The sequence below is a fragment of the Lolium perenne genome, chromosome 6 (assembly GCF_019359855.2).
Source record: "Lolium perenne isolate Kyuss_39 chromosome 6, Kyuss_2.0, whole genome shotgun sequence".
Taxonomy (NCBI): domain Eukaryota; kingdom Viridiplantae; phylum Streptophyta; class Magnoliopsida; order Poales; family Poaceae; genus Lolium; species Lolium perenne.
Window position 1 is genome coordinate 66,951,274 of NC_067249.2, and position 15,926 is coordinate 66,967,199.

At 47.2% G+C, this 15,926-nt stretch overlaps 2 protein-coding genes across 2 annotated transcripts; one reads left to right on the plus strand and one right to left on the minus strand.

Moving 5' to 3' along the window:
• Positions 1-6,169: 6,169 nt before the first annotated feature.
• On the plus strand, positions 6,170-7,176 carry LOC127310387 (zinc finger CCCH domain-containing protein 44-like). The gene is made up of 3 exons (XM_051341067.1): positions 6,170-6,320; positions 6,397-6,457; positions 6,666-7,176. Exons 1-3 carry the CDS (start codon positions 6,170-6,172, stop codon positions 7,030-7,032), a joined length of 579 nt encoding a protein of 192 aa, XP_051197027.1. The 3' UTR covers positions 7,033-7,176.
• A 92-nt stretch (positions 7,177-7,268) lies between these two features.
• On the minus strand, positions 7,269-11,770 carry LOC127307565 (non-structural maintenance of chromosomes element 4 homolog A). The gene is made up of 7 exons (XM_051338290.2): positions 11,427-11,770; positions 11,241-11,321; positions 9,617-9,857; positions 9,421-9,517; positions 8,259-8,475; positions 8,055-8,146; positions 7,269-7,810 (listed from the first exon to the last, which is right to left on the minus strand). The coding sequence occupies exons 1-7, from the start codon at positions 11,536-11,538 to the stop codon at positions 7,535-7,537; spliced, it is 1,116 nt and encodes a 371-aa protein (XP_051194250.1). The 5' UTR covers positions 11,539-11,770; the 3' UTR covers positions 7,269-7,534.
• Between the last annotated feature and the right edge of the window lie 4,156 nt (positions 11,771-15,926).

The following is a 15,926-nucleotide window of genomic DNA, read 5'->3' on the forward strand; positions in this document are numbered from 1 at the left end:
CGGCAGCTCTTGCATTACTCGTCTGCTTGAGAAGCAGCTCTTGAAGATAAGGGTCCTGCACCCAGTCCATCGACGATGGTCCATCGTCTTCATCTTCATGATCGTCATGATGACCTCCATCTTGATCTTCCTCATCATCAGGTCCAGGATCTCCTACATTGTGATCATGATCATCTCCGGGATCTTCTACATCCTGATCATGCCTGAGATCTTCTACATCCTGATCACCTCCTTCCTTATTTCTTGTTGAAATCCCATGGACAAATTCATAATCATCTTCGTCGCCTTCCCACCGATAGCCATCCATGAAACCACGCATGAGAAGGTGGTCCCGCACCATATCGGCTTTAGGGTCCATAAGGCTCGTCAGCTTGCATCTTCGACACGGACATCTTATCTCCTTTTGGTTATTTCTAATCATCTCGGCTGTCGCGGCTTTCAAAAACCTAGCCACAACGCCTTCGCTCATCATGCGGACCATGGTCGCCTGCGGGTATAGAGAAAATGGATATCTTAGCATACCAAAAGAAAATTTTGGCATGACCTTCCCTAAAAATAGGACATATGTATATGCGAGTATGCCCACTATTCGCCGAAACGGAAATGAATCAACGTTTCGGCAAAATATTGGCAACTCCATCGCATTTCAAATCCCTGCAAACAAACACATGCAACACATGTGTGGATCGGAGGCTTTGCATATACAACACATGTGGAGGCTTCGCATACAACACACATGCACGTGATCGAGACGCTTTTCGCGCATGCGCACAACACATGAGCTTCGCATAACATATGTGCACACACACGTGTGTGTGCAAGACGATCGGAACCGGTCACACACAAAGCATAAAACCAACAAAGTTACCGATACGGCGAGACCTAGAGTGTTGGATGAGGTAAAAAAGTTGAGATTGAGTAGGGTATTGAGCTAAGAAAGCTTCACCATTACTTACCTATGAAGAAAATTAAGTTTACCAACTTAATTTTGGTGAATGAAGAGGTGAAAATGAGGTGGGAAGGAGGGGCAACACGACCAGATCCAGATTTGGTGGGAGGTGGTGGTGGAAGAGTGTTTGGGGAAAGTGGGTGGCACATGTGAGTGGAGGGTGAAAAGCAGGAAATGGTCCCAGGTTAGCAGTGGCGCACCACATAGCTGTGCGCCACTGCTAGGGTGACATAGCAATGGCGCACTGCTAAGTGGTGCGCCACTGCTACGCCTCTCATCTCTAAAGGGGCTCTGGCCACCCCCTAGCAGTGGCGCACCTAATGACATGCGCCATAGGTAACCTATGTAGCAGTGGCGCACCACAGCAGTGCGCCATTGCTAAGCCTATCATCTCTAAACGGGCTCTGGACACCTCCTAGCAGTGGCGCACCTCTCCAACGTGCGCCATAGGTAAGGAATGTAGCAGTGGCGCACCCCGGAGACGTGCGCCACTACTAGGTTGGGGGAGGAGCTGGCCTCCTGTCACCACTTACTTATGGCGCACCACAATCAAGGTGCGCCACTACTACTTTTGTAACAGTGGCCTACCGTTTTGTGGTGCGCCACTGCTAAGTAGTAGTGGCGCACGGCAGTCATGGTGCGCCACTGATGGCAGTCTTACGGCTAGGCCTTTTCCTAGTAGTGAGGGGAGGACTAGCTAAGGGAGGTTCAAGCCTTTGCGCTGTTGAGGGACTTGCTTGGTGTTCCGGGCTTCACAGCAGCGGTATGAAAGTGGGGACGACAACACAGGTGAAGTTCAGAGTCCTACCTTTCAGGGCGAAAACCCAAGGTCTGGCCTTAACTGGTTGTGACTGGCAATGACCTTGTTGGAGGCATTGTTTTGAGAGCGGGGACTATCTTCAGGGTGAAAACCTAAGATCGTTGATCTGGCGACGACGGTGTTAGAGCACTATTCTCTTCTTGGAGGCGTCGTTTTTGGAGAGTCTGTATTTCAGGTGTTGTCTCGGTGGTGGATGTATTGCTGTTGTTAGGCCCGAGGTACTGTAGCGGGATTTTTGTTTCTTAGTTTTCTTTTCCTTTTTTTGGTTGTGTGCATCCATGGTGCCATTAGGGTGGTGTGTTGTTGCAGAGGCTGAGTGTAATTGGTATCTTTTTTATATTAATATATTCCCTTTATCGGAAAAAAAACCATCTCCGGCTTCTTCTATTTTTTCGAATCCAACAACTTGAGGAGCTAAAATACTTTTATTTACTTCCTCAAACTTATTATTTTCTACAAGTTTCATATCTAAGACCATCTCCACCTGCGCCCCCATTAGCGACCCCGATAGCATATGGGGTCCCGCACTTTTTTAGGGCCACACCAGCGTGCCCCAAAAGTAGTCGGATGATTTTTGAGCCCAATAGAATAGCCACACTCCCTTGTCGATCCCTATGGTCGGGTGAGAAGCGGGCACCCTAAAGCTCCGCACCATGCCGGATTTCGCCCGCGGGTCCCGCCTGGTAACCAGACAACCCAATGATACGTCTCCGACGTATCGATAATTTCTTGTGTTCCATGCCACATTATTGATGATATCTACATGTTTTATGCACACTTTATGTCATATTCGTGCATTTTCTGGAACTAACCTATTAACAAGATGCCGAAGTGCCGATTCTTGTTTTCTGCTTTTGGTTTCAGAAATCCTAGTAACGAAATATTCTCGGAATTGGACGAAATCAACGCCCAGGGTCCTATTTTGCCACGAAGCTTCCAGAAGACCGAAGAGGAGACGAAGTGGGGCCACGAGGTGGCCAGACTATAGGGCGGCGCGGCCCAAGCCCTGGCCGTGGGCCCCTCGTGCCGCCTCTTGACCTGCCCTTCCGCCTACAAATAGCCTTCGTCGCGAAACCCCCAGTACCGAGAGCCACGATACGGAAAACCTTACTGAGGCGCCGCCGCCGCCAATCCCATCTCGGGGGATTCTGGAGATCTCCTCCGGCACCCTGCCGGAGAGGGGATTCATCTCCCGGAGGACTCTACGCCGCCATGGTCGCCTCCGGAGTGATGAGTGAGTAGTTCACCCCTGGACTATGGGTCCATAGCAGTAGCTAGATGGTTGTCTTCTCCTCATTGTGCTTCATTGTTGGATCTTGTGAGCTGCCTAACATGATCAAGATCATCTATCTGTAATACTATATGTTGTGTTTGTAGGGATCCGATGGATAGAGAATACTATGTTATGTTAATTATCAAGTTATTACTTATGTGTTGTTTATGATCTTGCATGCTCTCCGTTATTAGTAGAGGCTCTGGCCAAGTTGATGCTAGTAACTCCAAGAGGGAGTATTTATGCTCGATAGTGGGTTCATGTCTCCGTGAATCTGGGGAAGTGACAGCCACTAGGGATAAAACATTGATGCTATGTCTAAGGATGTAGTTATTGATTACATTACGCGCAATACTTAATGCAATTGTCTGTTGTTAGCAACTTAATACTGGAGGGGTTTCGGATGATAACCTGAAGGTGGACTTTTTAGGCATAGATGCATGCTGGATAGCGGTCTATGTACTTTGTCGTAATGCCCAATTAAATCTCATTATATTTATCATGACATGTATGTGCATTGTTATGCTCTCTCTATTTGTCAATTGCCCGACTGTAATTTGTTCACCCAACATGCTTTTATCTTATGGGAGAGACACCTCTAGTGAACTGTGGACCCCGGTCCAATTCTCTTTACTGAAATACAATCTACTGCAATACTTGTTTTACTGTCTTCTGCAAACAATCATCTTCCACACAATACGGTTAATCCTTTGTTACAGCAAGCCGGTGAGATTGATAACCTCACTGTTTCGTTGGGGCAAAGTACTTGGTTTGTGTTGTGCAGGTTCCACGTTGGCGCCGGAATCTCTGGTGTTGCGCCGCACTACATCCCGCCGCCATCAACCTTCAACGTGCTTCTTGGCTCCTCCTGGTTCGATAAACCTTGGTTTCTTTCTGAGGAAAAACTTGCTGCTGTGCGCATCATACCTTCCTCTTGGGGTTCCCAACGAACGTGTGAGTTACACGCCATCACCCAACCCTACTACTATTCAGCGAATTTCATCCCCTCCCGCCCGTCGCTTCATTCCTCCGCCCGCCACTTGAATTCCTGCCCGCCTCTCCAGCATGCGCCCATAGCACGTCCTCGACCTTGCCGCCGCTTCTGGCATTCCTCAAAAAAAAAGGCGCCAATGAAGCCACGCAAGGCCCCGTTGAAGGAGAAGCCGACAACCATGAATGAGGAAGAGTGGCATGCCCATCGCAATCGGTGCTCCATCATCACGGCAGATCGAAGGTGGTGTTGCCTGGCCAGCGAGGCCTACCCAGCCGTGGTGGCAACTGCAGAGGCGGCGGCACATGTCTGCCTCAGCCTTGGAGGCGCATAATCTGAATGCATGAGCAACAACTTCCCATCACTGGGCACTCTCCGCGCACAAGGAAGACAACAAGGATAAGGATTTCGTGTTCATGCATTACTTCAAGAAGCTCCAAGGTGTGAATAAATGAGACAAGGTCCGGCTCACTCTTAAAGGAGCCAGCGATGAAGAAGATAGACCACTCCCCTCCTCCATGGCCTTGGCTGGTCGCCCAATTAGTGGCCGAGAGGACCGGACGTCCTTATTGGCCGACTTTGATGCCACTGTTGAGAAGATGTTTCATCTTTCTCCTCCAACAACAAAGAGAAGGATGAAAGGGGCATCACTATGTGGAGGTCCATGTTGGACAAGCAAGATGTGAAATTGGGGCTCAAGAGGGAGAAGGTGGAAGCCGTCAAGATGGAAACCCAAGCCGACATGATGCAGTCCATGAATCAAGCATCACACATTGCATTGGCTAAGACGACGCAAGAAGAAAATATCTTGATGGGACATGCCGGGCATGGATCCATTGGCAAGGGCATGGCATGGGATGTACCGCGATCGCATCGGCAAGGGGGTGTTGACTGCCCAAGCAGCGGCAGCATCGGTGTCCATGGCGAAATCGGCAGGCATGGCAGCAACAACACGGTCAGTGGTGAAGGAGTTGTCGGTGACCGTGGAGCCGCCGGCCATCGACGAATCGGATGTGTGATGGAGGTGCGAGCACCGTTCATTTGATCTATTTCGACATGAAAACCAAGTTTTTTTTGGTAGCCAGACTCTGATGGAGATTTGGTGGCCGGATGTGTTGGCCAAGCTTGACTTTGAATAGCTATTGAAAAAACTTGACTTGAATTTCTATCCCTATTTGTAAGTTTTAATTTATTTTGGACCAAAATTTCTATTGGGGCTAGAATATTGGGATCGCCGGCCGGTGTGGGGAACACCGCCCTAGAAAGCTACTCCTGGCGTATATTTTGGGCGCGCCAGTGGAGATACTATAAAGCTCTTTCAGCTATCTCTAAATCTTTCATTGAAGCAACTTTCTCAAGTTTATTCTTATCAATTTGAATCCTCATTTCTAAAGCTCCATCATAATCATCATCATCATCTGGAAAGGAATTAGCCATTGGTAAATTATTACATTCTAAGTTCTTACGACTTGGTCTTGCCATTGCAATATCGGTAATCTTGCCCCTTGCAGTCATGTACATTTTCTTGCAGTTTGCATCTTTTCCTCTATCTTCTTCTGAACAAACTTGTGTTCGAAAACCTGCCCCGCAGACAGCACCCTGGAAACCATCCTGCGTGTCTCCTCTGCAACCAGCAGCACATCAACATTTGTGCTCTTCGATCACTGCTCGATTGAATGTTGTTGACCGTAAATGACTTGACCATGCATAGATAGCACACAGAAGCGACACCCAGCCACCTTCCATCAGACCATCACTGTACGCACGTAACGCTCCCTGGCAGGCCGCCGGCCGCCGTCTGCTGGGCTCCCGGAAAATACATGCAACGCGATCGACGACTCCTGGTTTCTCACGAGTTGCATTTAAATTTGGGATTAATTTGTTTTGTTCCTTTTCTTTCAAGGCGCAGGGACCATGCATATATAGCGGTATAGGCTAATTTGAGCTCGGCGTCATAAAAGCTATAGATCTTGCTTACACAAGTTGCACTCTTTCCGCCGCTGGACGCCGGCGAGATGAGCTCGGGGTCTGACCATGTCGCTCCCAGGTAGCCATTTCTGTAGCCATGTGTGCTTTGCTGAATGGTTCCTGACGCGTTCTACCTAGCGTAGGGAGGAGGAACGGAGCAGTTGCCGGATGATCGCCTACTCGAGGGAGTCCCTGCTCTCCGTTCGGCACGCCGCATCCGGGGCCTACGCCTACCTCGACAGCAAGCTGCTCGCCGGCATCGACGCGTGCAAGAACGAGATCGAAGCGGAGTTCATGGGGGAGTCGTCGGAACCGCGAGGTATTTCGTCGAGCTCACTCTTCTTTTCGTGGTCGGATCACACGGTTCAAAACAATTCTCCGATGTAACTGATCAGGGTCGGAGACGCCTGAGGCCAGCGCAGGAAGCACATCCAAGATATGCACCAGGTTTTTCAGGTCAGTTTGATATGCTGCAACCATACACTGCTCCACCCGAACTGTACTTCCGCTTTCTGAAAGACTGTCGTGTTTTTTTTTGTTTGAGAATTGAAATACTGTTGTGTTACTCGACCTTCTGTATTGTAGGAGTATTATTTGTTGCAAAGTTGCGAACCCTGAATCATCCTCGTGGTGGATCTCATTTTCGTTGTCACTGCGCATGCAGCACCGGCTGCCGCTTCGGAGACGGCTGCCGATTCCTCCACCACCTCCCCGGCAGCGGCCACGACCACGAGCAGGCGGCTGTTGCGAAGAAGATGGATAACCTCAACCTGCGCCTAGGCGACCCAGCTCCAGCTACCGTCAAGACCCGCCTCTGCAAGAACCACGGCAAACCGGAGGGATGCAAGTGGGGGGATATGTGCCACTTCGCGCACGGCAAGGGCGAGCTCGGGAAGCCCATGGGTCCTGGGAGCAGCTACAAGACCAGGCTGTGCGTCAGCTTCGTCACCGGCGGGTCGTGCAGCTTCCGTGGCAGATGCCACTTCGCCCATGGCGAGGAAGAGCTCCGCAGCTCCGACTCACCTCAGTGAGTCTGGGTATGATCATGAAGCAACTGAGTTCTGCCCTGCATTTTTGGCTATTCAGACTTAATGCCTTGGAAGGAATGTTCTGCCCAGCATTTCTCGCTGAACTGATACCCTAGCAAGTTCTCGTTGAATTTCGAGTTCGCAAATCGCAAGGGAGGATTTACAAGATAAAAGCTCTTGCAGAATTTACGGTTTACGAATAGCTTATCAGAATGATGGTCTAGAGCAGATTCTCCAACTAGAAAAGAACCTATCCTCTTTCCTGAAACATCGTACTACAGTATCCAAGTCCGACCCAAGAACGTTATTTAAGCCGCCAGATCTAGAGAGATCCGTGTGGGATCTACTTACATTTGTACCGCTCGATCTCTACAGCTCAAAGTAAGGACTAGCACAAGCTGTGCTACAGCACACACCTACTGTTCTACAATGGATAAGTTAATAGCGTGACATCTCTACATACAAACACAAGGCGTAGCAGGCAGCGTGAATATTCCAAGCAAGGTCACTCCTCCCCTCTGAAAAGACGCCTGCGTTTGGAGGTTTTGTCCCCCTCAGGTGTCTCCGCGACAACCATTTGCTCTTGCAGAACCAAACCTCGGTTGCGGCAAAGTTTCCTGATCGGTGTCCGTTGCGCGCATGCCTCCAACTCTTCATTATGTTCTTCACTATGCTCCTCGTTATCTTCATTCTGGCGTTCTTCATTATCTTCACCAGAGAGACTGCTTTGAGTCCTGTGTGGCATCAGTTCGTCACCATCCACAACGACTTCTTTCATGAGCTAGAAACAGGTAAGCAAAAGGAGATTAAGACCAGAATATCTGAAAGTAGAAAATCAGTAACTCAAGTATCATCTAAAAAATGGCAATCATGTATATTCCATATGGGGGGAGTGGAAAGACAAAACAAGCTACTATCTTAGCTAATATAGGAGCAGAATGATGCAAACAGAATCAATGAAATTTCTTCCCAATTTAGGGCTAAGATGATTTCTGTTGTAACCAAAATAAAGGACGTCATTTTACCTTCCAATCTCTATAATCAAATCGGAAAACAAAATGGCTGTAGGAGACTTCTCCTGACGCTATAGCACTGGCAGCAGGTGCATTTCTTGGATCTGCAGAGCCAGCAGAATTATATCAGATACACGAGAGTATTATCCCTTAGATACACAAGCATCTCTGCAGTACTATTTAAGTACAAACAGAACAATACGAGAAAGTCCTTACTGACGATATGGTGCCCATTGTCATCAATGTTTATTGCTACCCTGCCATCTTTAACTAGGAAAGACAGTGCAAAAACATTCTCAACCGTTTGGGCAAATGACTGTCTATTCAAAACAAGGTTCTCCAGCCTTGCGCTCTTCTTTTTCCTCAGGATATCAAATACAACAGACACATTCCGGTCAGTGTCTGATTTTGCTACCTCGGAAGAATCAGCAAGCTGCATATTGAAGAGATTCTGTGAATCCATTGTTCAAAGTGACGAAACACTTAAGAAGTCCAGTGATCATACATTTCAGACAGAAAAACAAAAAGCTACTGCAAGGAAAGAAAGAATGTCTAGCTAGCAGCCCAGAAACTTAACAGCGGACAACAGAAGATTGCAAGAATATGAATGGTACAGCCTCAGTCTCTCAGATGTTCCGTTACACAAAAGCTACTCCCTCCGGCCCAAATTAATTGACCGCACCAATTAATTTGGGCCGAAGTGAGTAGGTAATTTTGAGTTATAATTAAGTGGTAGGCAGTAAGGTTGCAAGAATATGAATGGTACCGTCTTAGATGTTTCTTTGCAAAAAAAAGCTAGATAATTTAAAGCATATAATTAAGTACTTCCTCCATATCGGTTTATAAGTCTTACGCAAGTACCTAGGTCACGAATTTGATCTACATAGTATAAACTATATTACAAAAAAGTTATACCGTTAGAAAATACAACATCTGAAGTTTCTAGTGATGTACTATTTAGTAATATATATACCTAGGGCTACGTATAAGACTAATAACCGATATGGAGGAGTAGGAGTTACACGATGGTAGGCAATAAGATTGCAAGAATATGAATGGGGGTGTATCAGATGTTTCTTTAAACAAAATATGCTACTCCCTCCAATCCATAATAAGTGTCATGGTTTTAGTTCCACTTATTATGGATCAGAGGGAGTAGATAATTTTAAGCATATCTTAAAAATAATTAAGGGTCACTCTCTCACTGTCACCTATCAACACCATGAATGATGGCAAAGTGACACATCTGCTACAAGCTACCTACCTCACTGTACAGTGGAATGGAACACTAAGTCAAACAGAGGGGAAAAACAAACAATGAGAATAAAGATCACTAGCCCTCCATATCATTTAATAGTAGACAAAAACATGTGGATACCTCTTCAGGACGTGTATTTTCAGTTGGCCTGGCAGTTCTTTTTCTGTTAACAACTGAAACCTTGCGCTGCTTTACTTCTGTGTCCATGGGTCCAAGCCTGCAAAGATTAAAGGTGTGCATGGTTTAAGTCATTTACCAAGCAGGCACCAAGTAGGAAATGTTGAGAACTAATAGAAGACAAAGTAGCTTTAATTACATGGTGCTGCATCCAGGCACAGCCCTGAAGACATGTGAAGCAGAAAGCCCAACATCAGCCCAGCGCAATGAGACGGGCTCAGAATCAAGGCTTGCTTGCTGCCCAAATTTCGCCAGCAATGCTGTTACGAAATCAGAAGGTGTGATCCCTTCACTTGATTGGGACCTCACAGATTTTACTAAAGTAGTTGTGATGTCCAGCAGAGCTTCTGCGTCAGCTATTTGCTCCCTAGGCTTCTGCACTGCAATGTGAAAGGGCGCCTCATTTTGTGTTTGTAGATAGCATCAATGCTTGAAAGCTTTCAACAGTAAAACGGGGCAGAAAATAGACATTTTACTTTACAGTAAGGGCTTATTTGCGCAGGAGACAGAGATTTGGATTTGAGTTGGATTCAAATCCTTCAGATTCAGTCTAATCGTAACAAGATTCAAAAGCCCCCTCATCAACACCCCTTTGGTAATCATTTTAGCATGCCAGTGAGCTCAAGAGATGCGAAATATCAACATGTGTTCCACGTTAACATGCAAGAACAACCTACACAGTCAAAAAGTACAATGCACAGTCTAGTTCTCATCATACATTTGTAGCCAACTCAGTCCTACCGTATGATGCAGAAATGCGGAATGCTTCAGAGAACTCCAAAATAAAAACATGGCAGGAACTCTACGAAGACGTGTTTATACGATTTTCTCTTGGTATACATCATATATACGCTACACATTCTACGGCATGCGTGAAAACTATATGGACACATTCTCCAGTTATGATTCAGAAACACAGAGTACTTCAGAAAACTCTAAAATAAAACAAGCTAGGACCTTAAGATATTTGGCATGAAAATAAACGTATCCTCATGCTACACATTACTGAAGATTTTCCAGGCATGAATATGCATGTTTGGTACCATTTCTCCTGTGTGAGTCCCTAGAAATATTTGGTTCAGTAAGAGTTGCGACTTTCATACAGTACTTTTTTTAGGTGGGAGCGGTGTTTTGGAACATGGGTCCATATGCTCTCTATATTTCGAAATGCATCTTACATACATTTTAAATTTTTTAAAAAATTGAAACTAAAAGTTCGCACGTACATCTTCACGTGCTACGTGCTCACAAAGTCGTTTCATAAAAAATCGACTTATCATGTGACGTGTGTAAAAAAGAAAAAATTCAGTGCCAAAAATAATGCTTTTCACAAGATAAACTTTCTCTTTTTTATATAGACCACAGAAAATATTGGTTTTTCGTGAAACTTGACGAACGCACGTATATTATGAAGATGTACATGTCGAATTTTTTGTCCAAATTTTTCGACATTTCGAAATATAATTTTTTAGTAGAGGGAGCATACGCACCCAGGAGCCGAACTGAATTTCCGACTCTACATCTACATTAATATTTAAGTACATCTGAATCCTTTAGAAACTAAAAACTCCATTTGTTTCACTCTAGTAGTAGATTACAACTTGTAACTGCAGTACTTGATACACACAGAGTAACAGGCTCAGCTGACATGGGCTGAAGGCTATCTTTCTTCCTGGTCCGAAATGAATCTACTACAGTACGTCTCTGACAGAGGAAAATGACCGCGGGTTGCAAGAGCAAGAGATGATGGTTGGTGGCCGTACCGAGCTCGTGCAGACACTCCACCTGCGTGATGATGGCGGCGAACTTGTCGGAGTCCTCCTTGGCCATGTCATCCTTCTCATCTGCGTCACGCACACGCAGGCAAAACAGGTCAGAATCGCACCGACCGCACCCAACCCGGAAACGGAAGGCCCGGAGAAAAATGGGGAACGGGAGGGGCGGCGTACCGCTGATGAGGCTCTTGACGGCGAGGTAGCGCGAGCGGAGCATCCGCCGCTCCGCCAGCTCCTGCTGCCGCCCGCCGCCGGCGGCCTCCGCCCCCGAGCCCGACGCCGCCATGGGGATTGGGGAGCCGAAGGAGCGAGCTAAACCCTAGGGGCCCGAATCGATCCGAACCCTAGGTAGCGCGGCGCGGCGCGGCTGGGGGAGAAGGGAGAAGGGAAGCGCGCGTGGGTGGGGATGAATGGGAAATTTTGGGCGAATTTTTGGAGACGGGGAGGGAATAGGGGCGGGGATTTGAAATCTGGCGTGCCGCCGCGGCGGGTAGGGTTGGGTGGGGTGCGCAGGAAGCAAGTTTTGGGTCTCCCCGCGGGGTGTGAAAATGGGAATTGCGGGCGTTCAATGGGTCCACCCTGCAGTGACGACGGTATGTCGACCCTCTGAGGCTTTATTTGGTACTAGTGTTTCAGTGGGGATTAGTGGGGATAATATTCTACAGTATTGGGTGAATCACTGCTGTCGCCCAATCCCCATAAAACCCCATCCCCAATCCACTAGGTAGGGGTAGAGTATTACGGATTGAAAAAATTACACTAAAATTTGGGGAAAAAATGGGGATAAGTGGGAATGAGTGGGGATTAAACTCTCTCATACTCTAGCACCAAACATGCATTGGGGATAAGTGGGGATTTAAAGTTTGGAGCGGATTATCCCCGCTAATTCCCACGAAAACTCTAGTACCAAACAAGCCCTGAAAATGAGAAACTAATACTCCCTCTGAAAATGAGTACACAACTAGGAGCATGGTTTTCCACAAACTAAGACATAGTTTAGAACATGGTTTTCACAAACTAATACATAGTTAAAGCACTGTAAAATGAGAAAATCTAACTAGTGTTGGCATCCCATATATCGTATGTTCGCTGCCAAGAAAAAACACTCTCAGACACTCTCACCCAACCAAACTGGAAAATCCAGCTGGTAATTACAGCCATGTTGGTCCTTTCGAGGAAAAACATCCAGAAATCTATGTGTCTATTTTCGCTGCAAACAAAGAACACTCGGCGTGTTCAATCGTCCTCCTCATCATCGTCGTCGTGGTAGTGTCGGCGGCAGCACGTGTCGTCGAACACCTTTACGCTCATATCCGCATCTCCTAGGTAGGAGAATGTGAGCACGCGACCGGCTTGGAGGTCGTGGTAGCGCACGAACTTCTCCCAGTCGGTGTGGAGGTAAATCTTGCCGCGCCCGTCGAAGAGCACGTCCACCGGCCACCGGCAGCAGTCGCAGCCAACCTCCCACAGATGCAGCGCGGTCGGCTTGTTGCCAGCGACGAACTCGGCGAACTTGTTTGGCTGCCTCTGGACGCCGAGTGGGTCGCTGTTCATGATGACGACGAACTCAAACAGCACTTGGTGCTCTTCCTGTAGGTCCGACGATGAAGACGATGAGGTCGCAGGCGACGGCGACCGTGCAGCTCTGCCGCGACCACGACCTCGGCCTCTGCCTCTACCAGCCACGGCGTCGACTCTTGAGATGGTGGCGGCTAGGGTTAGGGAGAGAGGCGCTAGGGTTTGTGTGTGACGGACGATGCGAGAGCGCCCCTTTTTATAGGCCGGAGGGAGGCGAGGGAGCGGTGGCGCTCATTAACGCCGACGCGGAGAGCTAGGTGCGGCGAGACGCTTTGCCGCGCCTTTGCGGAAACTGCATCATCGCTGCGCGCCAATAACTTCCGTCGCGACATAGGTGACGGTTAGGTTAAACTTGAATGTGCCGCTGACGCGTTGGCCATTGGGCCCGCATCTCCTCGCCTCGCATTTCATTGTGTCAGGCGTGCCCGGAGCGTCCCCTGTGGAGCAGGGACAGGCTCGGGGCGCCGGACACCGTATTGGGATGCGCCGAACGGAAGGAGGCTTTGCGTGATGGGATTCGTAGCATAGAAAACAAAAAAAAATCCTACCGCGAGAACGCAATCCAAGCCAAGATGCAATCTAGAAGATGATAGCAACGAGGGGATGAACGAGAGTAACCCTTGAAGATTTCCAAAGCCTACGAGATTAGATCTCGTTGCTGCGGTAGACGATCACTTGCCGCTTTCAAAAGCGCGTAGAAGATCTTGACGGTGCCACAATCGGGACTCCCCCCTTTCCTTGGTGGGGTGTGATATGTCTCCAACATATCGATAATTTCTTATGTTCCATGCCACATTATTGATGATATCTACATGTTTTATGCATACTTTATGTCATATTTATGCATTTTCCGGCACTAACCTATTAACGAGATGCCGAAGAGCCGATTCTTTGTTTCATTGCATTTTGGTTTCAGAAAAGGAAATATTCTCGGAATTGGACGAAATCAACGCCCAAGGGCCTATTTTGCCACGAAGCTTCCAGAAGTCCGAGGGAGAGACGAAGTGGGGCCACGGGGCGCCGCCACACTAGGGCAGCGCAGCCCAGGGGGGTCCACGCAGCCCTAGCGTGTGGGGCCCCCGTCAGCCCTCCGACTCCGCCCTTCCGCCTACTTAAGGTCTTCATCGCGAAACCCCCAGTACCGAGAGCCACGATACGGAAAACCTTCCAGAAACGCCGCCGCCGCCAATCCCATCTCAGGGGATTCAGGAGATCGCCTCCGGCACCCTGCCGGAGAGGGGAATCATCTCCCAGAGGACTCTTCACCGCCATGGTCGCCTCCGGAGTGATGAGTGAGTAGTTCACCCCTGGACTATGGGTCCATAGCAGTAGCTAGATGGTCGTCTTCTCCTAATTGTGCTTCATTGTTGGATCTTGTGAGCTGTCTAACATGATCAAGATCATCTTTCTGTAATGCTACATGTTGTGTTTGTTGGGATCCGATGAATAGAGAATGCTATGTTATGTTGATTATCAATCTATTACCTATGTGTTGTTTATGATCTTGCATGCTCTCCGTTATTAGTAGAGGCTCTGGCCAAGTTTTTGCTAGTAACTCCAAGAGGGAGTATTTATGCTCGATAGTGGGTTCATGCCTCCATTAAAACTGCGACAGTGACAGAAAGTTCTAAGGTTGTGGATGTGTTGTTGCCACTAGGGATAAAACATCGATGCTATGTCTAAGGATGTAGTTGTTGATTACATTACTCACCATACTTAATGCAATTGTCTGTTGTTTGCAACTTAATACTGGAAGGGGTTCGGATGATAGCCTGAAGGTGGACTTTTTAGGCATAGATGCATGCTGGATAGCGGTCTGTGTACTTTGTCGTAATGCCCAATTAAATCTCACTATACTCATCATATCATGTATGTGCATGGTCATGCCCTCTTTATTTGTCAATTGCCCAACTGTAATTTGTTCACCCAGCATGCTTATTCTTATCGGAGAGACGCCTCTAGTGAACTGTGGACCCCGGTCCATTCTTTTAATCCAATACAATCTACTGCAATACTTGTTCTATTGTTTTCTGCAAACAATCATCATCCACACTATACATCTAATCCTTTGTTACAGCAAGCCGGTGAGATTGACAACCTCACTGTCACGTTGGGGCAAGTAATTTGGTTGTGTTGTGCAGGTTCCACGTTGGCGCCGGAATCCCTGGTGTTGCGCCGCACTACACTTCGCCGCCATCAACCTTCAACGTGCTTCTTGACTCCTACTGGTTCGATAAACCTTGGTTTCTAACTGAGGGAAACTTACTGCTGTAAGCATCACACCTTCCACTTGGGGTTACCAACGGTCGCGTGATGTACGCGTGTCAAGCTAAATTTTTGGCGCCGTTGCCGGGGATCTGAAGAAAAGTTACACCACAAAGATTTCTAACTCCCACGTCAACTACACGCCAGCAAGTAAATTTCTGGCACCGTTGCCGGGAAGATCAAGACACGCTGCAAGGGGAGTCTCCACCTCCAATCTCTTTACTTTATTTTTGTCTTGCTTTGTTTTATTTACTACTTTGTTTGCTGCACTATATCAAAATACAAAAAAATTAGTTGCTAGTCTTACTTTATTTGCTATCTTGTTTGCTATATTAAAAATACAAAAAAATTAGTTACTTGCGTTTACTTTATCTAGTTTGCTTTATTTACTGTTGCTAAAATGGGTACTCCTGAAAATACTAAGTTGTGTGACTTCACAACCATAAATAATAATGATTTCTTTTGCACACCTATTGCTCCACCTGCTACCACAGCAGAATTCTTTGAAATTAAACCTGCTTTACTGAATCTTGTTATGAGAGAGCAATTTTCTGGTGTTAGTTCTGAAGATGCTGCTGCCTGATACGTCTCCAACGTATCCATAATTTCTGTCGTTCCATGCTTGTTTTATGACAATACTTACATGTTTTGCTTGCACTTTATAATGTTTTTATGCGTTTTTCGGAACTAACCTATTAACAAGATGCCACAGTGCCAGTTCCTGTTTTCTGCTGTTTTTGGTTCCAGAAAGGCTGTTCGGGCAATATTCTCGGAATTGGACGAAATCAACGCCAAACCTCCTATTTTTCCCGGAAGCCTCCAGAACACCGA

Excerpts from the sequence above, each read along its gene's own strand:
- LOC127310387 (XM_051341067.1), top strand. The coding sequence starts at position 6,170 with ATGATCGCCTACTCGAGGGAGTCCCTGCTCTCCGTTCGGCACGCCGCA. Across the intron at positions 6,321-6,396 it reads GGAGTCGTCGGAACCGCGAG|GGTCGGAGACGCCTGAGGCC; the intron begins GTATTTCGTCGA and ends GTAACTGATCAG. Across the intron at positions 6,458-6,665 it reads ATATGCACCAGGTTTTTCAG|CACCGGCTGCCGCTTCGGAG; the intron begins GTCAGTTTGATA and ends CTGCGCATGCAG.
- LOC127307565 (XM_051338290.2), bottom strand. The coding sequence starts at position 11,538 with ATGGCGGCGTCGGGCTCGGGGGCGGAGGCCGCCGGCGGCGGGCGGCAG. Across the intron at positions 9,858-11,240 it reads GGAGTGTCTGCACGAGCTCG|TGCAGAAGCCTAGGGAGCAA; the intron begins GTACGGCCACCA and ends TTCACATTGCAG. Across the intron at positions 7,811-8,054 it reads TTGATTATAGAGATTGGAAG|CTCATGAAAGAAGTCGTTGT; the intron begins GTAAAATGACGT and ends ACCTGTTTCTAG.